A 25999-nucleotide genomic window follows, 5' to 3' on the forward strand; every position below is an offset into this window, starting at 1 on the left:
TGTTAAAGGCGGCGAGTTCCCCTGATAATACTTACAATAAATGCTGGGAAAGAAGCCATTACAAGTGTTACAACAGGCAGAACATACAGTGCATACCACAAAAATGGCCATTAGACTGGTATGTCTGGTATGTCTGTTTGTCTGCCTCTGTGTCTCTAAAAAAAAGCTAGAGAACGTAAGTTATGTGTGCAATATTGTACAAGGTAGCCTTGTTCAAAAGAGATGGGAGAGTGGAGTGTTTGCTTTCCATTGTGGAACTTCACCATTTCCTTGAGAGTCACATATTCAGCTTTTGGGCACAGAAGAGCTTTGTAGCACACAACATCACAGACAATGTGAGCTAGCTTGAACTTTTCTGTTTCCCCTGGAGAAAATAATGGCTCTTTTTGTAAAATTCTAGATGCTATGATGTTGAGTCATCAAATCACAAAAATGCTCCCACTTTTTTACTGTCCATCTCTGATGAGACTGAACGCAGGAAAGTTCTTCTGAACTGCAGTGATGTAAGGCTTCTGCTTTGCTTGGTAAAGACCTGATTTTCATCTCAGGATGCAGATGAATGCTGTAGACTGAACAAGGTTTACGGAAGTATCTCAGCCCACATCATGATATTAATTAGAAATGGATTTGATCTTTTTAATACAGTGACCAAGGAGGGATTTGAGACCACACACACTTAGTGGATGCCTCACCCTTTTTGCATCAAAATATAAATGAGATTCCATAAATCATATATCATACAGCCAGGGTTGCCAACTCTCACGCATCTGGCGTGACACTCACGCTTTGAGCACCAATCTCACGCTCTCACGCACACGCAAGAAATGTCACGCCAAATCCATTCTTTTTTTTTGCAATCCGTTCATTTTTTGTTGATGACTAGACTAGACCACAGCATTGTTTCTAAATGACAGGATACGAGTTTAAGGCATACATATGTCTAGACCAACAGCAGGTAAACAGCGCAGTTTTCTCTGATTGTTGATTTGCTGACTAGGCTATTTTAATCCGGTCCGCGACACCTTCACAGAACATGCTGCTATTTAGACATGAGGCAGACCGACATAAAGTGTGGCCGCCCATTCTTCTCTAGGAACTACTCGCGAAGTAGGCTAGCCTCACAGACATCACATGAAATAACTTTTTCCTCATCTTTTATAAGGTGCTATAGCCGCTATTTGCTGCGAGAAAATTAACTTTCAAGAAATAATCATATTAGGCTACTAGGCCTATAGCTCTGCGCTCATTTCAATTCATATAGGTGGAATATCTCACAAACGTTTCGTTCCACACATGACAAACCGTAAACCAGAATAAACAGCAGACCTTACCGAACACAAAGGTGTAATGCAATCCTCTGTACAATAAGCCGTTCCAAAGTAATCCGGTTTTGAAATGGTAGCATTTCTATTATGGTCTCCAATCGTCTTAAAACTGAGCTGTGCTTAAATACATACATATGTGTAAATATTAAAATCAGAGGATATACAGCTCATGGCTAAGAGTTTGTCGATGTAGCCATAATGATTTGTTTTCACAAAATGCTAAGCATGTATGTATTTAAGTGTCTTAAAAAAGTGTGCTTATATTGGTCAATGCATAATTTTATAACAGGCCAAATAGAAAATAAATGTTAAATGTTAAATATAGCCTAGACATAATATTAAAATCAGATGATGTAGGATAGTATAGAGTTAGATAAAGTTGGATGGCTCCAGAACTCACACCAGTGGATTGGGTCTTAAAGGAGCCACACCACTTTTATGACAATATAGCTGTTCTGTTGACCTTTGGATTTGTTGCTACTGGGCATGAAGGGCAGGCCAATTATGAGTTCTGTCCAACATTGATGGTAGGTTTAGAAAAAAAGTCAGCACATTTGAATCATATTGCAATAATACCAATAACCGTGATCATTTTGGTCATGATTTTTCATCAAATGTTCATACTGTATCTCTAGTGGCTGGTAGACTTTGGAATCCACCAGCCACAATGGTAGGTGGAAAAAAATATTTTAGGCTATTTCCATCCCTGATACATACGTACACTCATACACACATTCATAAGTCTCAATCTGTCCATTTCTTTCCACAAAACTCTCCAGAAGTCATCATTTAAGGGGTTATTTTTCAATTTTTTCTACTGAGCTACTAACTTTTTCAGGTGGGCAGGGGGGCCCTTTTCATGTCTGTGCCCAGGGGCCCAGTGGCTCATAATCCTTCCATGCCACGGGGTTAAAACACTGGTCTTGTTTTCAAGTGCAATCAATAATTTAATTGTACATTTTGAAGAAACTTTTCCATTCTATTAGGTTTTTTAAAAAAACATAAATCAGGGATTATACTGTACATAGCAAAAAAGTCAGGGGACAGACATTTTTAAAATTAGGTTTAGGGAAAAATTTAACGCACACGCACTATGACTTCACAAAATCTCACTCCAGCCAAACACCCAAAGTTGGCAACCCTGCATACAGCTTTAGTATGAAATATGTGGAATCCTTTCCATTTGTCCACAGAAGTCTCAAACTACACAAAACAATGTGGTATTACTGTAATGGGATAAGTGACACCTTTTTTTCTGCCACCAGCCTTTCAGGACTGTGTTGCTGTATCTCCATGCCTTCAGCAGGAGGACCAGGCAGAAGCCTACTAGAAAGTGTCTCGGTTTTCACAATCAACGTTTTTTTTCTTGCTGTTGGCCAGTTTTAAGCAAGCCATTTCCACAATTTTAGAAGGAAAAATGTCCATCATTCAGTTTGAATGCCTACGTATGTACAGCTCGCAAACAATCATGAGAAATGACCATCCACCTGAGTGCTAGACAGCTAGAGCATGCCGCCGGTAGCCTGACATTGCTGTTACAGTTGCTGTGATTGGACCCAACATTGTTTGGGTCCGGATGCGGACTGGAGACCTCCTATTGAGTGGCCCTGCTCTATCGGCATAACCTGACTCTCGCCAGATGAATTTAGTTCCGCTTAGCTCCGCCTAGCTTCACTCACATCCATCTGGGACCTCTTCCATTGAGAGTGATTTCTGCAACCGATTTTATGGTACAGCCAATCAGGACGCAGGGCGGGAGTTTCATAGATGTGACATAGCGTAGAAGCGACTTTGAGACTGTTATCAGCGTCACGGGTTGGCTTCGATGTGAGTGGTTGAAGTAGCACGTCAATAGATGACGGACAAGTGGCTTATTCAATCATATGCAAGCATTTTTTGATTAGGCCCAGCCTTCTGAAGCAACACTCCAATGGATTGGTCCCAGATGGATGAGTGGAGCTAGGCGGAACGAAATTCATCTGGCGAGAGTCAGGTTACTATCGGCATCCATTAGGACCCGAGTCACTTGGTTTGACTCCTCTCACCAATTGTACCTGAAAGTTGTACCCCAGGCATATGCGGGCATTGAGGCAGAGTGGATTGAGGTGTAGGGCAGACAGGAAGTCCCTCTGGGCCTGCTTGTTGGCCTGCGCGTGGCCATAATCCATGTAGACACTGCCGCGGCCGACGTAGGCGTCCAGGGAGAAGGGGCTGAGCCGCATGGCCTCGGTGTAGGCCTCCACAGCCTCCTTCAGCTGGCCCAGCCTGCACAGACAAGGGAACAATGGGGTGGTCATCCCTGTGAGGCTCACCACACAAATTAGGTTACTCCTTTACACTGCTGAATACTGTTATGTGTTACTGTACACTGCTGATATACTGTTGTGTGTTATTTTTTGTGTATGGTGATTTTTTTTTAATCTTAAACTGGAAGGCATGTAAGAGATAAGCATATATCTCCCAGCTTATACATGCATATCACATACAACATAGAAAATGTTTTTTCAATGTCTTGCCACTTTGCATTTATGACCACTTCTATATAGATAATCAAATAATTCTTAATTAATTAGATCAATTATATATACTGTCAGATAATCTCTAACAACACCTGCAATACTGTAAAGATTAGAAAAATATATTTCTAAAAATATCAATAACAACATCAATAGGTCCTATCCAACCCATTTAAAAAACACTGGTCATACACATCCATCCAAGTCTTCCAGTGGCACTCCTTGAAGAACAGCAATCAACAACTAATGGCACACCACTAACTCAGCAATGCAGTGAATTTCTCATGGCTATACACCAGCACTTATAATCATCCTCTGATTGATTGCAAGATTGCACCTGGGCAGGGTGAAAAGACAAAGCAATTGTGAGTAAACCATTTCACTAAGCCCCTTGCTGAGCATGGTTTGCGATGCTTGTGAAGTGTTTTTCACTTCACTTAAACCCCTTTACGTAAGTCACGCTGGTTCACTTTCAAGGACAAGGAGAAGTTCAGAGAGGACCAAAACAATTGCTCACTGCCAGGAGCTCAGTGAATACAACTCTGCTTTTATACCCCCGCCCAGTGACAAAGAGCTCTGTGCACACGGCGCAAGCAAGATGATTTCAAGCATGTGTGCCTGAATGAGATGTGACCAGTGTGTGCATTCATCTGTGTGTGTGTGTGTGTGTGTGTGTGTGTGTGTTTGTGTGTGTGTGTGCGTGTGTGTGGCTGTGTGTGTGTGTGTGTGTGTGTGTGTGTGTGTGTGTGTGTGTGTGTGTGTGTCCTATTCCAATCCAGAGACCGTTTTACTGCTTATTTTGATTGCTTAGGTTGTGTGGGCCAGTGACCTGCATTGATTCTCCACCAGATCAGGCCTAGATTAGAACAATAACCTGGAGAGTTAATTGAAAGCATCCATCATTATGCATCACAGGGTAGCCCGGGTCTATGATCCATATTCTTGTCCTCTGGTGCTGTCTCCCATTCTGTTCTGTGGTCGCACCCAAGGGGCCACAGAGCAGGAATGCACATTTAGTGGAAGTACAAACAAGGACAAATAATTTTCCAGGAACAGACAATTCACTGGGAGATGGTGCAGTATTTTATTAGGATGTGATTAGTGCCTGTTGTTTCTATAATTCAATACCGTTTATTTGCATGGCGGAAGCATTTTATTATTGAATTTGTGTGCCAGGTGTTAGCTATCTCTATCTCCCTGATGTATTTTTTATGTCTCTGAGAAATGACAAATCCATCACTGATGGCTACCCACTGGGGACAATTTACAGTGTAATGAAAACAAAACTAAAAAAATCAGTGAGTGTGTGTGTGTGTCTGACTGTCTGCATGAGTGTGTATGTAGTGTATGTACGGGTATGCATATCTGTGTTTGCAGATGTTTTTGAGTGTGTGTGTGTGTGTGTGTGTCTGTGTGTGTGTGTGTGTGTGTATGTAAGTGTATGTGTGTGTGTATGTGTACGTGTGCGCTGTAAGGCTCTGACCTGTGGTGGTACACTCCCAGGGCATGGTGGATGGCTGAGTCCTTTGGTTTTCTCTCTGAGGCTTTTATGAAATCCTGATTTCAAAGAGACATACAAAGACTTACAAAGATTTACACCATCGCCAGTTTTCCACTGATTCAATGGCGATGCATAAATACCAGCACCACTTCACTTCTTGCACCACAAACAGCTCTTGTATTGAATAAGATGATTGTTATGTATAAGGCATACCTCAGCATTGAGCTTTGTAAATAAGGGAGATTTCCCAGGATCTTGACCCAAAATACAGGAACATTTCAACATTGGGCTTTCTGTTGCTGTCCCTCTGCTAATAGCAAGAATTCACTGGAATTCACTGCTGCACTAATTGAATGAGGTGTGTAGCTAGGTCGAACGTGACTTTGCTTAATTGGTGTCAGGACGTGTTCTCACAACAACCACACATTTATAAATAATATCACTCATAAAGATGCACATGCACCTTGAAGCAAGGAAAATTATGCTTTTCTGCTTTGTCAACATCTGTTTCACAGGAAGGGCAAGGGGGGTAGCAACAGGACATCACTGAAGAGACTGACAGGTCTGAGGGTAGCTTATCTTGTAAGAGCATTGAAATACAGAATATTTATAGGAAGACTGCTGTAAAGAAGGCTAAAATATGTGAGAAACCCAGACTAAGTGGGAGGGTTGACAGGTATGGATTATGGGTTTCACTACTGAATGGTAATCATTTATTAGAGTGACATTCTAGCCAACTACCAAAGCCTGAAAAGCGGAATTTCTCCAAAGCAATATTTTGGGAGCAAGAAAATATATGTTATTACTGTTAAATTGTAGCCTAGAAATCTAGACGCACCCTAGCGGCGGCAAATTAATTTGCTCAGCCTGTACGTCTAGTATCGAACCATAGGGATTTCTATTGGCTTAGCACCGTGGATGTTCTCCAATCACAGCGCTCTATTTTGTTAGAGAGTCTTAAGGCGGGCTTAACAGGATAACGACAGTCCTGCGACTGTGAACAACAAGGAAGGTGGCTATGGCGAACGAAGAGCGGTTGTTTGAATCGGCGTTGGCGTCAACTTTGGAGGAGTTGGACTTGTGCTTTTCTTTGAAAGTTGAGCAACACAATGCACTTAAGTCATAACTTTCGAAGAAGGATGTATTTGCCGTTTTGCCGACCGGATACGGATATGGTCGTAGCGCTGGCCTATTGCATGCCTAGGCAGGTTGAAAGACAATTCTCTGCCCGCCCCTTGGATTAAACGAGGTGAATGGTTCGATGCCAGACTATACATCTCAATGATATAGGATGGCCCCGCCAGGCTAGTTAAATTGTTCATCAAATTGTTCATACAATTCATAGTATTCATAAGCACAGACTAAAATATTGAAAGCTATGCTGTTTAGCCTTAATCTCTACTGAAGCTTTTTCACTATCACAGACAGATAACTGGCATATTTCTCTATGACCTCAACAAAAAAGATGAATTCTGGTCTTTTGCAATGGGATGAGATGATGAAAATCTTCAGAGGATTCAACAACTGCAGACAGTTTTGCCCTACCCTGCTTTTCTGCAATGTCTCTTAAAGCCTTCATCACTTTGGTCTATATCCTCCCCCCTCTGCCACACACACACACACACACACACACACACACACACAAAGCCATCTCTCTTCTCAAACTGCTGAGATGTGAACAGCGGCAGACACTGAGGCGAGGCTCTTGACAGTTTTACACCATGCTGAATTGGAATTTCTCCATACCGCCAAGGCATTGTGATGATCATTAAGTTCCACATAGAGAAGGCCGCGGTTGATCAATACTTTAAGGCTGATCTCTCTCTGCTCAGGGAGAAGCAGGACAATGCTGTAGTCTCGCAGGGCCTGGCAAAAACACACACACACACACACACACACACACACACACACACACACACAAAACACAGCCATGTTTGCAGCAGTCGTAAGGAAGTGAAATGAAATATTGATGGAAAGGTTAAACTAATGTGCATGGAAATAGCAGCACTGAAATGAGAACTGAGTAATTAAGAGAGAAAGGAGGAAAGAGACAAGAGGAGAGAGGAGAAGAGAGGAGGAGGAGAGAGGAGACGAGAGGAGGAGAAGGGGGCAGGACAGTAACATTACCAGCTCGTATTCCTTCATCTGGTGATAGCACACGGCTCGATTGTAGTATGCAAAAGAGCAGGTGTTGGCCAGTTTGATGACTGTGGTCAGGTCCTCCACTGCTCCTTGGTATACCTGTGGGGGAAGTACAACTGTGAACTGAACATAAGCATGAAAAATATTTTAAAGAAAATCTGAGGCACTGACGAGGATTATAATGTTTAAAAAGTCTTAATCTCACATGGCTATTCGGTTAAAACATGCCATTTGCAGAAACGCAAAGGCATATGCACACTAGAACCCAGGGGGAGTTTATCACAACAATCAAATCTGCTGTGATTTTTGCAGATTTTTGCAGTAACTTTCATCCCATATGCCTTTCTCTGCGAACATTTATCTGGAACCTACAGTCTATACTGACAGAAAATGAAAGTGCCAGGTGTACCTTTAAATCATAAAGTTGATCATCAACAAATTTCTGTCCATCATAATGTGCAATTTCAAACATACCATCCACACCGAATATAGCTGAGCCCATGCTGCTATCACTAATAATGATTTTTTTGAAATACAGATTTCCAGTTTGGCCTGTAGCTAAATTCAAACACTCAGGTATTTCTACAGTCAAAAGGCCATTACCACCCCCCTGAATGCCACGGGCAGTGATGTGAATAAATTCATCCTATTCCCTTGTGAAGCTACATAAAGATACACACGCGGAAGGCATGAGGGTTTATTGGAAGAGCCTGACTGGTTCTGACTGGCTTGCTGACAGATTCATTTGTCTTACTCACCTTCAAGAAGTATTTGAAAGCACCCCTGTACAGATACGCCCTCACACTGTTCGGCTGCACCTTAATAGCCTCGTTGCAGTTCAGAATGGCCTTTGAATATCTGCCTCTGCTCCCATAGAAGGTTGCACGACTCAGATACACCTATTTGTAAAGGGTTCAGAGAGGTCAGAGAGAGCAAGATCAGCCAACAGATTCATCTGTTATTTTTAGTCGTCTATGAGAAATAGGGCTGGAACGGCACAAAGATATCAGGGTGCAGTTCATACCAGTTTGGTTTGGACATAATACTTTAGTAGGAGTTTGATACAATAGAAAAAAAAAAAACTTGGAGAGGAGTTGACCTCTATTAGGCCCTAAGAGAAATTCTGCGAACGGTCCTGATCTTATGGTTGCCATGCAATGTCGAGATGCAGCAACTCCAACTCATGTATCAATTCATGACATTAGAATCAGAATCAGAATCAGCTTTATTGGCCAGCTTTGCGTAAACAAAAAAGGAATTTGACTCCGGTTAATCTTTGCTCTCAAAGTACAACACTCACTTAACATATAATAATAAAAAATAAATAAATAGAAGAATAAAAACAGAACAGTAAGAATAGAATGAAGGGCAGTAAAATATGGCAATGTGGCTATGTATACGTATAAATACAGTATGTACAATTGCAATAAATAGAAGGGGGGGGGCGGGGTTGCAGCTGGGGACGTCCGCCTCCTTGTTGTCCTTGTCAAGGTTGCCATGGCCGTGGACATCTCAACAGGCACAGGCAAGATGCAATATACAATTGAAGAGAGGGTAGGAATACTGCAATATCAGTATAGACTGAGATTTAAGATTTAAATATAAATATAGTGCAAGGCAGTTTAGTGCAATGATAATGTATAAATAACAATATTCTAATTGTAAGATTGAAGCATACATGAGGTAGATGAGCAGAACAGTGTTGATGACTTTGTTCAGTGTAAGGGTGGGGGCTATTTCTGAGCGTTCAACAGAGTGACTGCTTGGGGGAAGAAGCTGTCTTTGTGTCGGCTGTTTTTTGGCGAACAGTGCCTCTGTATCGCCTACTAGAGCTTTGTGACCAGGATGCGAGGGGTCTGCAGAGATTTTTGCTGCCCTTTTCCTGACCCTGGACCGGTACAGGTCCTGGATGGAGGGAAGGTCAGCTCCAATAACCTCTCTGCAGCCCTAATTGTCCATGCAGTCTGGCCCTGTCCCATGAAATGCGGTCAACGTGAAGGGTTGCGTTGGCATCTAACGTGATTCAGCCAATCATAATCAAGGGCCGGAACTATACGTTTTAGAATGTGAAGTAATTGCATGAGCTTGGCTAAGCTGAGGATTCTGCTGAACGGGAAATGAGCAAATTCTCCTGTAGGTCAAGTGGTCAACCACTCAAGGGATCTTCACTAAGAACTACAAAGGACTGTTTTTTCCTAGAACCATTTCTCTCATAAAAACACTAATTTGTTACTAACTAACCTTCAAGCACATTTTGAAAAAAATCCTAGTGTTTACAACCAACAATTGTCAGAGAGCCCTGGCAAATAGCCATTCATTAGAGGGTTCTACAAAAAGCTTTTGAAAGCACACAGACACATCAAAGAACCCACAAGGAGTCTAAAGCCTCCCTCCCTTCCTTCCTCCCTTCCTCGTGCCAACATAGGGTCAATTTTCAGTAGATACTGAGAAAGAACGTTTGAGAGTTGGTGTAGCTTGTATCTAGGATGTTTTTTTTTTTACTCCACAAGGCAAAGGTATGTGGTTCCTGACCGAGACCCTAAATTACTTGAATTTCCTGATTTGAGGCTTGAGCAAAACAAACTCACCTTCCCTTTTTGTAGTGTAGTGTCGAAATGATTGTGTTGACCATATTAGGAAAATTATGCCTTGTTATGTCATCTCTTCCATCAATACACACGTTCTGTTTGAAAACTAGTATCTTTTTAGGTCAGAATCAAACACAAATGCAAATGAGAAGGTCCCTACCTGGAAGAAGTTGGGGTTGAGGGACAGCGCCCGGTTGAGGTCCTGAACACTCTTGCTCTGGTTGAGCCGCATGCGGCACAGGCCACGCTGATGGTAGGCTTCGGCGTAATCTGGGTTGATCTTCACCGCATTGCTGAACGCATCACAAGCCTGGGATGGAAAATTCACATTCACCCACATAAAAAAAAAAACTTCATCTGAAGCTCTCTATTGTATGCTGTTATTCAAAATGAATAGGCATCCTGTACATCCAAATGAACTGATTTAATGTGACTCCTTGCATGGGCATAGATTTTCAGTGAGATTCCATTGCTTATATCTGGTTCCTGTGACCTATAAAGGCTACATTCACTGAAATGTTACTGTTTACTTGGAGGCTGATTTACAGCACACAAAACACATAGGCACTCAAACAACGCTCGGCTGTTCCTTGCTGTGCTGCACCATGCGAGACAGCGTGTCACTCTTGACACTGATGGCACAGAATGGGCACCTGATGCAGGAGGTCCTGCGCCATGTAGCACATCCCCATCAGGTGGTAGATCTGCGCAGCCTCCGAGCTCATCACCTGCTGACCCTCCAGAATCAGCAGCGCCTTTTTGAAGCTCTCCACGGCCTCCTGCACACAGCAAGTGAAGAACAAAGTGTAAGACACAAAGGAAGAGATAGCAGTGACGAGGGACAAAAGGTAAATGCGTGCTGAGCTCACAAGGGAATGTTTAAAAAGCCCCACAGAGAAAATAGATATAGTCTTATCCATTCCCTGCCATTGTTCAACATCAGACGTTTCTATACCTGACAGATTGTGATTACTATACATTGACTGGTAAGCAAAAGCACTGATTGCATCTCGTCAAGTGGCTATAGCAGCTTGTGTCCATATTAGGCATTTCAAAAAACGAGAGCATGATTAGCTTCAGCCACCTATGGAGAGAAGAAAGCCCCATGAAAAGAGAAAAAAACACTGAACAAGGGATTCTAAAGAGCATAGTAATTACTGTCTGGAGAAAATAAGCACTTTCATTTAAAGCACACGTCTCAACCTCCACACTTCAAGGGCCTATGTGAGTTAAAGACGAATTGTATCACACCTCAACGCAGTAAATTACTTACTTACTGAAAGGTTGCATACCTCATTTTAAATGCGGCAACTTAATTTCCAATTAAAACCTCCACACAATTACAGTCTTCAGTCTAATGAGTTTTAGATCTCAGTCTATATGTGTAGCTCTCCTAGAAATAATTCAGGCACTGCAGACTACACATGCAATGTATGGAAGGTTATGAAGAAGAAACATTATGATTTAAGCATGGTCTAGATAATGTGTAAAATGGTAGACACAGACAACACAGACATGACACACAACATACATTAAAAATGAAAAGAAAAAGAAACAAAAACGAAAGAAAGAGAAAAAAAGATCATTATAGACCCTTTCATCAATAAAAACAAAAACAATGCTTGAACGTTCTATTTGGGCCCCAATCTACTTCCTCTGCATTAAGATAACATATGGAATGTTAAAAAGGAAGTCTTGTGGGGCCAACTATGATGCTGATAATGGAACTCTCTTGAAAGGGTCCATACCAGTGTTTCCACAGTGATGACTGGTAGGATGATGACTGCCAGCAACATAACAATGTTACTCTGGGAAACGTTATCACCACTTAGTTTATTAAACGCATGGTCACACAAAGAAAAGATACACACCTATTATCCATTGACAGTATTTCAGACTGACAACTGAAATCAACACTGATATGTTCAGTAAGGCCTGATACAAAGGGGGCACTGTGAAGCTGCTCTGGTGTCAAGTCATGTCATTTTATTTTTCTAAGTTCCGGTCCTTGATTATTTGATTGGCTGAATGGCGTTCGATGCCGTTGTAAAATCCAGCACAAACATACACCTTGACTGCATTTGGTTCTATATTACTGCTCTAACATAGCTGCGTCTCGAAGTTGCTTGGCAACCATTCAGATAGAAGAAATGTATTTCTTGGTGGAAGAATGATTATCTATGAATAAATTGTTACATTTCTCATTGCTGTGCCTTTATATTACAAAATCTTGCCAGATGTATGTAGTAACCATTTTAGAAAAGCTATAAGCCACTCGAGTCCGTAGGTAACCTATGGCCTCTCGGGGCTTATTGCTTAAGTATAGCACATTTAGAAACAACACAGTTGACACAAAGTGCTTGGGTCAACTCTGCGTGGAGGTGAGCAGGTCAGACACTTACGGGGAACAGGCTGGCCTTCATCTGCGTCTTCCCCTGGAGGATGATGACGGGGAGACGGCTCTCCCCCACAGCATGCGTGAGGCAGGCGATGGCCTTGTCGTTGTTCCCCAGGAAAGACTGCACAGCAGCTTGCTGCAATGGGGACGTCCCCAGAGCTATGGTGGGGGTGGGGCAAGGGCAAAATCAATTGAGCGTTAAAAGCACCTAGGAGATATCCATTCAATCTTTCAGAAATACTTGATGTTCATCATAGCAGATTTACATATACTAGCAGGTAAAGATAACTATTTAATAATCTCATGTATAATGTCCCTTTTGGTGTATGGATCAACAAAGTGATGAGTAAATGTGTATAGAAATATAGACAAACGTCAAGGGACCTTGAAAAGAAATATATATTAAAGATATTGTTAATTGTTATTGATATGAAATTAAATGACAGAAATTAAATGATATTAAATGAATATGTAGCTGCACATCAGCGGCACATTCTGTAGCATAACTGTTACATAAGGGATGTATGCAGCACACATCTTACCTTGGTTCATCTCGGCTGCATACTGAATACAGCGGGTTGCCAGGCTGAACAATCCCATGTCACATAAGTACTGTGCCCTGTGGATAGAGACCTTAAACTCATAATCACAACCTCCCATAATTTGGTGAAGATACACTTATATAGACTAATTAAAAAAATGAAGTCACACAAATCATGCTTTGTAGCAATTACAGATCAGATCATTCACAGAGGGTGCTGCCTTACCTCAGGATATAGAGCTGCTGGGCATCTGGTTTGATGTGTGTGGCACAGGTCAGGTCCTTCAACGCCCTCTTTAAATTGCCAACCTGTTTATACAGGATCAGGTCAAAATTCAGCCACACCTGGTCAATGCTTCTTCTGTTTTTGTCCTCAGCTATCTGAACACAAACTCTATTGATGGCCGTTGCTGCTGTGAGCAGATTTTAATTTTGTCACTGTCTTAATGCTCTCAGCCAAGATTTAATGAGTGCTTACAATGTGGAAAGCCTTGGCACGGCAGATGTAAGCTCTGTAGTAGGTGGGGTTCACTTTCAGCGCATTGGTAAACATCTGGATGGCCTCATGGTGTTGGTCCATTTTCAGCATATAAATCAGGCCCAGGTTCACATGAGCTATAGCTCTAGAACTGCCAGACCCAGAAAAGAGCTAGATCAGGTTAAGTGTTGAGTTTGCCTATAACTGAGAAATATTACAAAAATGTGAAGAGTGTCACCATAAAAAGAGTGGGTTTAAGTGCAATCTAAGCATTCAGAGATGATTAGGTACAGAAAAAACTACCAATAAACAAAAAACAAAAATGATATATACTGTACATGTCCATATCATGAATGAGTGTACTCTATTCCTATTAAAGGGACACCAGGCAACGTTTTCGTGTTAATTAATCATCTTCGTAAGTCGGTATATGGTTAAATGACTGATTACGGGGCGAATGATGGCTCTCTTGCCCGCCCCAACTGCCTGTAGGAAGAATATCTCACTTGCAAGTTCGGTGTATCCTACCCGCCGACCGAAGCAGGATCAGTTTACAGCACAGAGGCAGGCTAACGAAATGCTGGAGATTGTTGCAAACGTGTGTATAATGGCAGAGCCGGCGAAGAAGCAGCGAAAACCCTTGACGGAAGACGCAAAGAAAAGGAAAAGAGCTTCAGACCGAGCGAGGGGGAGTTTCGTAGAGAAAAAGCATCAGGCTTGCCTGGTGTCCCTTTAAGTGTATTGTGTTGACAGGTAGAGTAATTAACTTTTGCCAGGGAAGGTCATTATGTAATGGTCAAATGTGTTGAAAACAGAGTAGATGACGTGTTATCCCTTTGATTACATTGTTATTCTTGCGTGGGACACTAACAAAATGTGTTACCAAAACATTTTGAGGAAATCAATTGGCAGGACACCTTCATTGTGTTTGCATGCTTGCTTCCTAACTATGCTTCCTATCTAACATTAAGTCAAGCATAGCAACCCAAGCACTCTGCCAGAGGCATACAAAAACAAAATTATTGGATGCATTGGAGTGCTTTATCTCTGAGTTTCTGATTTGTTTGACACAGCACTAACTAAATGTGAGCCATATATCAAGCTGCTTTGTGGATAATTCATAAGATTTCTCATGCTACTTTTTGGGCCGGTTATTTGGAACAAACTTCAAACACCACTTTGACAGAGGGCTGAGAGGCTCCACTCTCAAAGCAGGGGAGAGATGGGGTGATGGGGGTGTGAGAGGGCTAGGTAAGGTGTGCGGCATCACCTGTCCAGTTTGACCACAGCTTCAAAGTCAGCCAGTGCCTGCTTCCACAGCTTGAGGTCACAGTAGACCAGGCCTCGGTGCAGGAGGGCGCTGAAGTTCTCCTGGCCATCATTGATCAGCACTGCGACACAAACACAACTGATCAGCATCTCCTGTACGTTGGGGTGAGAGGGAACACTGTAAATCATACAATAAATCATGGATGGATGTGACACGTTCTTTATGTTTTACCCTTCAACTCTTTGTTAACCTCACACGTGGTCACTGGCCAGCCATTTGAAAGTATTTGCATCTGTTACTACAGGAAGCCGAATGCAGCCGTTATCATTTAGGAGTTCCTGAAGAATTGCTTTTGTGACTGTGTTGCTGTTAAACAATGTTAAAGTGTGCACTCAAAATAATAATAATAAAAAAAAAAAAACTTCAATAAAGATTTTCATAAAGAAAATCAAATGGACTTAGGCATTAGACTGATCTCTTATTGTTTTAATTCAAACATGTGTTTTCTGTAAATGAGATTTGTACATGGTAAGATTTTTAGGAGGATTATTTGATTAGAGATTTTACTCTTACAGTCTGTCTGGGCTGGACTAACGCTACCAGTAAATTTCAATGTTTCCATGAAAACATTTCTTTTCATTTTAGATCACTTCAGCAGGTCTACTTGTACCTCAATTCAAACTTTCAGTGCATGGCAAATAAGCACTACTGTGGGATTATTAAGGGGCTTCTGGAAAAATCTAAAGGTAGAATGAATACGCACTGAGTGACTCTGATGTGGCCCTATGGATACACCAAGTTAAATAGATCAAAGAAAAGGGCCGGGCATTACTCCAAACACTCACTTCAAGCAATCATGATAACAAAAATCCTCTTTGATGATCACTTTTATGCATCAAGCAGAAGCTGTATGAAAGGCTTTGAGTGACACGGTGCTTTTCGTGAGCAGAGATGGATGAACGAGAAGCCTGAAGGTGAAGTGGAATTGGTAGTGATGCTGAGGGGACTTGTGGTGGGGCATACAAATGACGATAATCTCAGCTCGGGCCAATGAAACTTTTTTGCTTAGATGATGGGGAGATTGAAATTAGCTTCGTGACTCTTATGGCGTGTGTGTGTGTGTGTGTGTGTGTGTGTGTGTGTGTGTGTGTATTAGCCCATACTTACAATGATCAGTGATCGCGGCTATGCATGTATGCATGTACAGTATGTTGTATGTTGCTAATAATGTTTTTTGGCAGTCTGGGGCAAGCAAACAGCAGCTGGCAGAATTCTGCTCTACATTAGTTGTTATAGGTCTTCTTGTGTGCCGTATAGGTGATGCTCTCTGTACCCATGGATGTCAAAGCTGTTTTTCACCTTGAGAAATATTTGAATCCCTTCTGTGAGAAATGTGGTGTGTGTGTTTCTGTGTGTGTGTGTGTGTGTGTGTGTGTGTGTGGGTGTGTGTGTGTGTGTGTGTTTGTGTGTGCATATTTGCTGTATTTATGTCAGTGCATCCCCTCCATATTCATGAATTTCTATTCATGGCCATGGTGATGTGGTTCTGTGTATAATCCATATTGTTTGTTTCTGCCTGTATGCATTTATTGTAATTTGTGAGTAAATGAAAAGGAGTAGATGTATTTGACAGTGTGCACCCATAGCGGCTGCACGCCTGTGAAAATGCTACACCTGGACCCACTCATCCAAGACCAGAACAGCCATTTGTTCTTCTAATACAGACATAATAAGGACTCACTCTCACAATAGCAATAAGCAAATCCCTTGGTAAAAGGTTACAACAGAGACTCCTAACAGCTAATGACACAATAATGCTGATGCTCTGATGAAACTGCAGAGGTCTAGTCCATCTTGTGACAAACACTAGTTGTCCTTTTCATACAAAATACAAAACCTCGAAGTACTGTAGCCTTCAATCAGTGAAAAAATATTTCTTTTGTTTCATTTTTAGTTTACCTTTTTATAATACCTGACAATGACAAAGGGATATGAATTGTCAAGCCTCTAGATCCTCATGAATTTGAAAAAATATATACTGTTCATTCTCCTTAAAATATGAGGTTTTAATTTTAATTTACTCTAAACAGACTATCATGCTACAAATGCAAAAGTGATGCAAATATATTACATCCTGGGATGTAACTCATCAATCTACCTCACATCTAGGACAACACAAAAGGAAGGTTGCTCTTCATGACATATCATTTCCACCACCTCCATCTCTATTCCAATTTCTTTGCAGAGATAGCCTCCAACCACATAAAGGCACGTGGGCAAGGCAATGAGACAAGCTATAAGGCATGTCCCACAAACACAGATAACTTGCAACATGCCACAGCAGGCATAAGCCACAAGAAGACGTCAACGTATCGATCCCATATGTTCTAATCCTACTCATCCACTTTTTGCAGAAGAGGTTTTTGTTATTTATAACACATGAACTCAAGAGAGACTGTATAGACGCCTCACTAACATATATGCTCTCAGCATACCATAATAACATCCTAACAGTGACTCCTCTGTGATGCCGCATTGAATATGATTGTGGTGTCATTCCTGAAGCCTCGATCACTCTCTTGCTGAGTGATAGAGCTGTATTAAGGCCAGGGTAGGATATTTCTGTACCAGATGTGCTCAGATCTCTGAGAGCTGTCTCGGGCTGTCTCTTGCGCAGCAGGCAGCCGCGGTGGTAGAAGGCCAGCCAGTCGTTGGGGTTCAGGTGGACGGCCAGGGAGAAGTCCTCCACGGCATTGTAAAATTGACCCAGCTTGGCATAAATCTGGCCCCGGCAGGTCCTGTTGTACAAAGGGGACTGGGTGAGACAGTGACAAAAGAGTGCTTGCTAGAGGTTATGAGATGTGGCCATGATGCGGCCAGAACATAGGTGCGTGTGTTTGTGTGAGTGTGTGTGTGTGTGTGTGTGAGTGAGAGAGAGAGAGAGAGAGAAAGAAAGAGAAGGAGAGACCTTGTGGAGATCACAACTTTTAAATCTGTGTTATGGCTGTAGTGTGTTTGTGTTTGTGTATGTAAGTTCTACCTCTCTGCCACACTGATGAAGCCTCAGGACAAGGCCAGTGGGCCAGATGACACCATTGGTTGAAATTGTTATGTTATACCTCCTCCTGACTGCTCTCGACATCAGAACAGAGTCATAACAACCCGCTGTAAAGACTTGACTCATTATGTGTTTGATGATGTGGTGAACATGTGTGGTTTGTTTTTTACATTTCACCAATATGTTTTTTACATTTCATCGATAGGAAACAGCGATAAGCTTTCTTGAACAGAAAAAAAAATGGTTAAAAGTTTCAGTAGTCTTTGGGACAGTGTGTCGGGGACAGGGATTGAGTGGTTTGAGGTCAAGGTCAACCATCATTCAGCTCTAAGCACTGGGTAGTCATCTACAAAATGATGGCCAGGCTACACTAAAAGTGCAACTGAAGCGGATTGATTGTGTCACACAAAAAATAGAGAAGGTTTTTTCCATGCTCTGTATCCATGGCACATACACGCTGATTTCACATCTAGTGTAGCCAGTTCCACTGATTATAGTGGAAGCTAACTGTTGCAACAAAATGCTCCGCCAACGTTCAGCTTTTAGGCGGGGATCACATTAGCCAGCAGCAAGCAGCAGCGACAAACGTAACGCAACGCTCAGACCATAATAAGTTTTGTCTCGTTCCTAAGCAACACAAACGGTTTGTCAATCAAGCAAGTTCAACGCTCAGTTTGCTCAACGCTAGCGTTACGCCAGCGTTGTCACCGTTCTGCTGCCGAACCATAGAGAACAATAGGAAACCTGCCGCTTGCCACTGGCTAATGTGATCCCCGCCTTAGTGTAGCCCGGACCTGACCCTCAAGTGCGGTCAGCGCCATGTACTGGTGGCCTACCTGGCCTTAGCATTCCCCGGCTCCTGCCGCAGCACCGAGGTAAAGTCCGTGAGCGCCACCAGCAAGTTGGAGTTCCGGAAGTAGTGCTGCCCGTGGATCATCAGGGCGTCTGTCCTTTTGGGGTTCATGATGTGCGTCTGCAAGTTTACAAAATGCAAATGGCTATATATATTTTAAAAAGCACTTGTGAAAAAGTATTTTCAAAATAGGGTGAAATGAGGCATGAGGGGAGACTAGATAGTGCTCGGCACAAATAGAACTGTCAACTGTACTGTAGCTCTCAAAAAAGCACTCTTCCAAGACATTCCATCATGCATCAACAACCACAAACATCATGAGTGCATTTCAATTTAGATTTAAGTCACCAAAATTGTACTGCGAAAAAGCACAGACTTACTTCATGGATTAAGCTTGTATGAAGTACATGTCTTGTCTGTGATTTCTCTGTGTGCAGGTCTGTGTGTGTGTGTGTGTGTGTGTGTGTGTGTGTGTGTGTGTGTGTGTGTGTGTGTGTGTGTGTGTGTCAGTGCATTGACTGTGTGTGTGTCCGTGTGTGTAGGTCTGTGAGAGTGTGTGTGTGTGTTTGTGTTTATCTCTGTATGAGTTTGTATGTGTGTGTGTGTGTGTGTGTGTGTTTGTGTTTATCTCTGTATGAGTTTGTATGTGTGTGTGTGTGTGTGTGTGTGTTTGTGTTTATCTCTGTATGAGTTCGTATGTGTGTGTGTGTGTGTGTGTGTGTGTGTGTGTGTGTGTGTGTGTGTGTGTGTTTGTGTGTGTGTGTCAGGGATGGAAATTAAGTATTTTTCCCACCTGCCACTGTGGCTGGTGGATTCCAAAATCTCACAGTGGCTGGTAAGTTGACCAAATTCACCCGTCAGCGCACAAAACTACCCGCATTTGGCGGGGGGCGGGTGGCTAATTTCCATCACTGGTGTGTGTGTGTGTGTTTATCTCTGTATGAGTTTGTGTGTGTATGTGACGATGTACTTTAACATAGTCTTCCATGGCCAGCACTATCTCGTCAGTCTGCATGTACATCTGGGCCCTCCTGAAGTACATCTCATCATCTCCTGGCCTGCATCTGATGGCATGGGTGTAGTTGATGATGGCCAGAAAGTGCTGCCCAGTGGCACTGAAGATTTCAGCCCTGGACTGAAAGGCATCTGGATCATCAAAAACACAAGTGATTAGCACTGATGACTTCAGGTTGAACCAAATAACTCGTAATTTAATTAAACTTATTAATAAAGTGTTGTTAACAACAGATATCGGACACGTCACACAATACAACAACTTCCTAGGGTTAGCACGAAGGTCACAAAATAAACAGTGAATAATAAAAAATGAACAGGAAGAGCACCTGAGGGTGCATCAGGGAGTCTTAAGATGAAGGGGTCGGTTTGTTTGCAACAACTTTAAAATCACAGTTACCTTTTATAGATTACCTTGGAAATAAACATATGTATTACTGTGTGAATGAATGTCAGTTGACATTATTGGGTTGGAACATCTTTTCAATTTTCTTAAACAAAATTGTTTTTTGTTTTTTTTGTGGCTTTCCTTGTGTGTGCCATACTTGCATATTGTCTTAGGTTTGTATTCCTTAACCCGGACTGTTATTACCCTTAAAAGTAAAAAAACAGCATAACAGAAGCAACAAGGAGAAGAAGCTGCAGTATGTCCTAATATAACACCCAAACTCTCCCAGTGAGTGCCTGAGGGACAGGCCTTACTAATGCATTCCGCCAGTGAGCAAGAAAACACAGCATCTGCAGTCTTTACCACAAGCCAACACAAACACATCAACACAGCATCTGCAGAGTCTCTACCACAAACCAACACAAACACATCAACACAGCATCTGTAGTCTCTACCACAAACCAACACAAACACATCAACACAGCATGTGCAGAGTCTCTACCACAAACCAACACAAACAAATTAACATAGTATCTGCAGGGTCTATACCACAAATCAATACAAGCAAATCAATCAGCATATGTGACATGATTCAGAATTAATTATTCCAACCGAAACATTTTTATAGCTGATTAACACCCTTCATAACAGTAAAATCTACTGCACAAAAAAGCCAAATCCCCAAATTCCATGAAAAACAGGTCACACATTAAGGAATTTTTCAAAATGGGGTCCCATAAGGTCTTCAGTGCAAACAGAAACAAGCACCACCAATAGAGCTGAGGCTGAACTAACCTCGACATAGGGAGACCAATCGGAGAGGTTGGGGAAATAACGTGTAGTCTGAGACCAATGCTATGAACTGATAGTCACGCCAGAGGGACACGAGGCACTGACCCTGCGACTGATGCCTGTACCCCACCGCCAACCCTCGATCAGTTTCACCCAAGTGGTATCAAGCTTTCAAAAGTTTGTGATTTTTATAACCACCTACAGCAGATTCTAATAATGTGCAAACTGTAGGAACACAATCATATGAGGAACTGAATTATTGAAGCCTGTGTGTAACCTAATAACAATCATGATTCAGAAAATTGCTTTTTTCATTTTTCAATACACCCTCAAGTCACAGTAATTGTGTATTGAACATTTATTATCTGAAACATTCTCATCCGTGTACACACACACACACACACATCTGTCCATTGACCTACCAGCGTGCTTCTTATTGTGCTTGATGATAAAGTTGAGGTCCTGCAGGGCACTGCTGTGGTCATTTCTGAGCAGATAAATGCTGTGTCTGTGCCAGTAAGCATTCAGCAAGCCCGGCTCCAGGGATATGGCCTTTCACAGAGACAAACAATGGCATGTCCAGCCTTAAAACAGCACAGACAAGTGGTTTAACAAAAACAGACCAAAGCCCTCTGCTATGCCTGGCTCTCAACTGATAAGCCCCTCTGGCCTGAGCATCTAAGAGGTCTCCAGAATGTGACATTTTTAGTTATTTTTAGAAAATTCAGTTTCATTTTTTATAAAGTCATTATCACATTTAATTATAATGCAGGAACAATTGAGGACAGGGGGCAGCTGAGTTCACCTGGTCCAGATCCTCCAAGGCCTGGTTAAGGAGGCCAAGCTTCTTATACAACGCCCCACGGCGGCACATGTCGAAGGCACTGGCGGCCGTCTGCTGGGCCATGGCCTGACTCAGGGCCTCCACTTTGGCCTGCAGGTCGGCCACAGCGTCCCTGTCGGCCAGCTTCAGCGACAGGTCCTCCTTCTCCAGCTCCCGGGTCTCTTCCTCAGGGCTCTCCGTCTGATCACCGCCGATGGCTGCGCCGTGCTTGTCGCTCTCCGCCAGCGGCGGGAAGAGCTCGTCGAACCAGGCATCCCAGATGTCCCGCACCCACTCGCGCGCCGCCACCTCTGGTGCGATGCCCCCGCGCTCGCTGGCGAAGCTCTGGAAGTCCAGCTGGGTCGGCAGGCTAGGCCAGCGCAGGAGGCTGCCCGACTGCCCGCGGCACAAACCCCTCTGGGGCAGGTGGCCAACAGACTCACTCCTGTTTAACAAACACACAGAGAGAGAACACATCACCTTTACAAACTAAGCTAAATGAATATGTTCCAAAAAATGAAAAATCAAAATCACTGCACACTAAAACAACGTTAATAGTGATCAGTGTGCGGTGATTTAGATTTTTCAATTTTTGGATTATACGTACCTGCCTCACCTGCACCTGTATCACTACAGGCTTGTGCACAGGGACACCTATGGACCTAAATGAATATGTGTTAATGTAAAAACCAAACACAAATACTCCTTGGAAAAGAGCCACTAATGCAGAATGTGGCTTTGCGACATTCTCTACAATAGAATCGGTCAATCCAAGTTTGAGTCCCGAACCAGCCGTTGCAAGTCTGCGCTGCTTTGGATGAAAAGCATCTGCTTTACCAGTACCAGTCAAATGTAAATTTTACTTTAAACTTAGAATGTGCAAATAACTATGACTACAAATCTATATTCTCAATTTATAACATTTGGAAAGACAGAAATAAGCATTATGCCCGAGCATGTTTAAACGCAACACAATGCTATCACAGATGAGAATCTGGGTGGTTGGAGGCAGCACACTGAGGGAGAGAGAGACTAATGACGACCGTGCTGTTTATTTATAGAACAGAGATTGTTACAAAATGTGCCAAATGGTCAAACTGACAGGAGAACAGATGCAGCCATCAGCCAGCAGCCAGCTTGCTTAAAGCACTTGTGTCGGCAATCTAATGACTAATAAACACGTCTCGGTTTCCCAGGAGAGTTGGAAACACAACGAAGAACAGATTTTTTGAGCTGCCTTGAGGACTATCTTTGCCCATTTCTAAGGCTGTTTCTTTTTCAGAACCTTAAATAGACTGTGTTCTTTTCCCCCGGTACTCTCAGTGGCCTAGTTTCACCCTGCATTTTGTTCCAAGGTGAGGTAATTGGCGGTAATGCTTGTTATTAGCGGAGAGTGCTGTTTACCAGTGTCATAAAGCAATTAGATTTGATCAGGATTGCATTTTCAAGCCTGCCTTCCAGACCTTAATGTTTTTCTCTGGCTGTATCTCTAATGAATGTTCACCTCACTCATTTAATTATTAATAATTTATAATATTTCTTGCTGCTCATTACAGGAGAAGCTGCAACAGCATAACAGTGAACATCAAACTGCTGTTTTTCAGGTATCAGTGCTTGTTTCACATTGTATTCGAGAAAAATGTGTTTGTGTTGTATAATCCACATCGTTGGCCTTGATTTTAAAACTATTAAAGTTATTAAGTCTCTTATGTATAAAATGTGAAGCACATTGAACGACCACTGTGTAAGGTAATGTGTTCTAATAAACGTGAACTTGGCTGACATGGCCTGTGTAGCAGCAGCGCCACTCTCACCTAAGCAGCGTACGAGGCTTCTCCTTCAGCTCGCTCAGGACCTCTGCCAGCTTGGCGGGCCTCAGCTTCCTCCCTGCCTTGCTCGCCTTGCCGCGCCTGGCGTCCAGCAGCACCCTGCCCCGTGCACCGAGGTGGTGGTTTTGGGCCTGGACCAGGTGAGGGGCTGACCCAAGTGTCTCCTCCGCCTTCTTGTCGGACCTCTGAGAGGCCTCCGCTTGCTGGGCCTGGGCCTGGGCCTGGGCTGGAGGAGGATCTCTGGCTTGCTGCTGCTGCTGCAGCTGCTGCTGTTGCTGCTGCTGGGTTTCCCTGGTGGCCTGAGGCTGTCTGTGCTGCCGCATCCCCTCCAGCTCGGCAGTGATGGGGCTGAAGTCGGCCCTGATCCTGAGGCCTGCTGGGTCCTCAGTGCCGGTGCTCAGGAGTGGGGCTGAGCGTGGGCGCTGTAACTGGCCCCAGGGACAGCAAACAAAAAAGCATTCCATTTACACTGACATGGATTCACTTCGCTGACACGTTTATCCAAAACAACTTCAAAGTCAGGAACATTCAAGCTAACGTGCAATAGGAGAGCTGCATTTAATAAAAAATAAAGATAACCAAGACAAAACAAGCATGGATGAACTGAGTAGAAACAAGATACATGCTAAGTGTGAGTTAGCCATTTTTGGTTTGTTGAGATGTACTCTAAGGTCGACAAATTACGGTAGACTTCATGACTTTCCTTAATTATTAGATAATATATTACATTTGGTGACCAGAAAATGCATCGAAATAAGAAAAATAAAAAAATATCCTAGTCAATGTTATTTTCACCACAGGATATCACAGAAATAAAGCAACTGTTAACAAGAGAGATATTTCAACTCTATTTTCCCCTCTCTTTCCCCTCTCTTAACACTTTTAAAGTGCAAAGGCAATTTAAAAGCAAATTAGTGATCTGACTGACAAAAGAAGATTAGTCAATTAATCTGTTTAAGCCTAATGGAAAATGGGCTGAAGTGAGTATGAAATGTGTCACAAAGGTTAATGCAGTCAAAACAACAACAGAGTAATAGCTCAGTTATGCAACCACAACAAAGGAAGATGAGCGACTGCGAATGCAATTAGAAGGCAGCAGACACATGCTCAACTCGGCTGTCAAAAAACAATCTTGTTTTTTTTTGGGATGAGGGCAAGGAGAGTCCAGGACCATGTGGAACAGATGCAGGGATATCTGACGGACATTTTTCAGCTTCGATATCTGATTGACTGAGAAAACTGAGTAAACGGTGCCGTTAAAATCTTGCGCTCTTGCAGGGCACTGACCTGAGCTGTAGTAGACCCCTCTGGTTGTGTTGATTCATCTGCCCTTAGTTCCACCATTGAGTTTGATTTCTGGCACAGCACATTTTCCTGTGTGTGTGTGTGTGTGTGTGTGTTAAATAAGGGAGGGTGTAAGTAAGTGTACACAACATTCTAGCAAACATTCTTTTACAAGCCAAGTATTATGTCTTTATGCCTTATGTCTGATTATGGCATTTCATAACACACTGCAAACAAATATCGTTGTCCACTGTACTAGATGATCTAATCAAAAAACATTTTGTTCTTATAAAGCCTGCTTGTCTGTTATAGGCCTATTTGTGCAATTTATGAAGACATTCGGTTCAATTTTGGATGCCAGGAAACAAGGTTACAGGTGACTTGTATTTTCAGTGTGTGACTGTGGATGGTTTAGCTGGACTTTAGGTGGAGAACTGACCACAGAGGTGCCGTGCTGCTCCACAGCGTGGAGGGAGCCAGAAGGGGCCTCTGCCAAATCCTCCAGCTCACACAGAAACTCATCACCATAGAGTCCTGACCTAGCTGCCTGAGAGCAAGCACACACAAACACACACACACACACACACACACACACACACACACAAACATACACACACACACACAGATAGAGAGCTCTAGTTTAAATGCTGTTCTGTAATTGGTGTTTGACATGCTTGAATTAACTGGCTAATGCGTGCACACACACACACACACACACACACATACACACACACACACATACGTACACACGCATACACACACTTAAAAAGCAAAAATTGCCAAATCAAAATTATTTGATAACATAATAACATACAACAAAATAAAACTACTGCCTGTGATAAGGCATAAATTACTAGCATTTGCAAAGCACGTGTCTATGCTGCAGTTGGCGTTCAATTACTCCCTGCAATCACTCATTAGAGAGGGCCACGGGGCTTAACTCAGCCAGGTCCGTGAGCCAAGCCTGATCAGCACTAGAAAACACACACTCTCATCGCTGATCTACCTGAACAGAAAGGTATAAAACACCATGACACTTCCTTTTAACAGTTCCTCACCTATTACTACCTCTTTTAGAAACAACAGTGTCATTGCATATGGAGTTGCTCTTTCTGCTGACAACACTAGACCCTACTGTGAAATTATAGACAAGAGCCCACCATGCCTGCTGACCGAAACAGCAGAGCACAGATGGACGT

General features: G+C 42.7%; 1 protein-coding gene across 4 annotated transcripts in view; it reads right to left on the reverse strand.

Moving 5' to 3' along the window:
• The window catches only part of ttc6 (tetratricopeptide repeat domain 6), a 44885-nt gene that overhangs the window by 6869 nt on the left and 12017 nt on the right, over positions 1 to 25999 (reverse strand). For 3 of the 4 annotated variants that reach the window (XR_006025270.1, XM_042071226.1, XM_042071228.1), the window contains exons 9-28: positions 25240 to 25347; positions 24804 to 24890; positions 23502 to 23944; positions 21670 to 22132; positions 21287 to 21416; positions 19641 to 19816; positions 18654 to 18790; positions 17388 to 17557; positions 14760 to 14880; positions 13490 to 13640; positions 13238 to 13320; positions 13013 to 13089; positions 12475 to 12629; positions 10726 to 10851; positions 10233 to 10382; positions 8243 to 8383; positions 7470 to 7583; positions 7089 to 7208; positions 5325 to 5398; positions 3380 to 3590 (exon numbers count right to left, since the gene is read on the reverse strand). Coding sequence is in view for 3 of the 4 variants with exons in the window: in XM_042071226.1 (XP_041927160.1) it covers positions 3380 to 3590; positions 5325 to 5398; positions 7089 to 7208; positions 7470 to 7583; positions 8243 to 8383; positions 10233 to 10382; positions 10726 to 10851; positions 12475 to 12629; positions 13013 to 13089; positions 13238 to 13320; positions 13490 to 13640; positions 14760 to 14880; positions 17388 to 17557; positions 18654 to 18790; positions 19641 to 19816; positions 21287 to 21416; positions 21670 to 22132; positions 23502 to 23944; positions 24804 to 24890; positions 25240 to 25347 (3237 nt within the window). In the remaining variant the exon portion in view is untranslated. The remainder of the gene's footprint in view (positions 1 to 3379; positions 3591 to 5324; positions 5399 to 7088; positions 7209 to 7469; positions 7584 to 8242; positions 8384 to 10232; positions 10383 to 10725; positions 10852 to 12474; positions 12630 to 13012; positions 13090 to 13237; positions 13321 to 13489; positions 13641 to 14759; positions 14881 to 17387; positions 17558 to 18653; positions 18791 to 19640; positions 19817 to 21286; positions 21417 to 21669; positions 22133 to 23501; positions 23945 to 24803; positions 24891 to 25239; positions 25348 to 25999) is intronic. The other variant, XM_042071227.1, reaches the window with a different exon arrangement.

Source organism: Alosa sapidissima, chromosome 19, assembly GCF_018492685.1.
Source record: "Alosa sapidissima isolate fAloSap1 chromosome 19, fAloSap1.pri, whole genome shotgun sequence".
NCBI classification, from domain to species: domain Eukaryota; kingdom Metazoa; phylum Chordata; class Actinopteri; order Clupeiformes; family Clupeidae; genus Alosa; species Alosa sapidissima.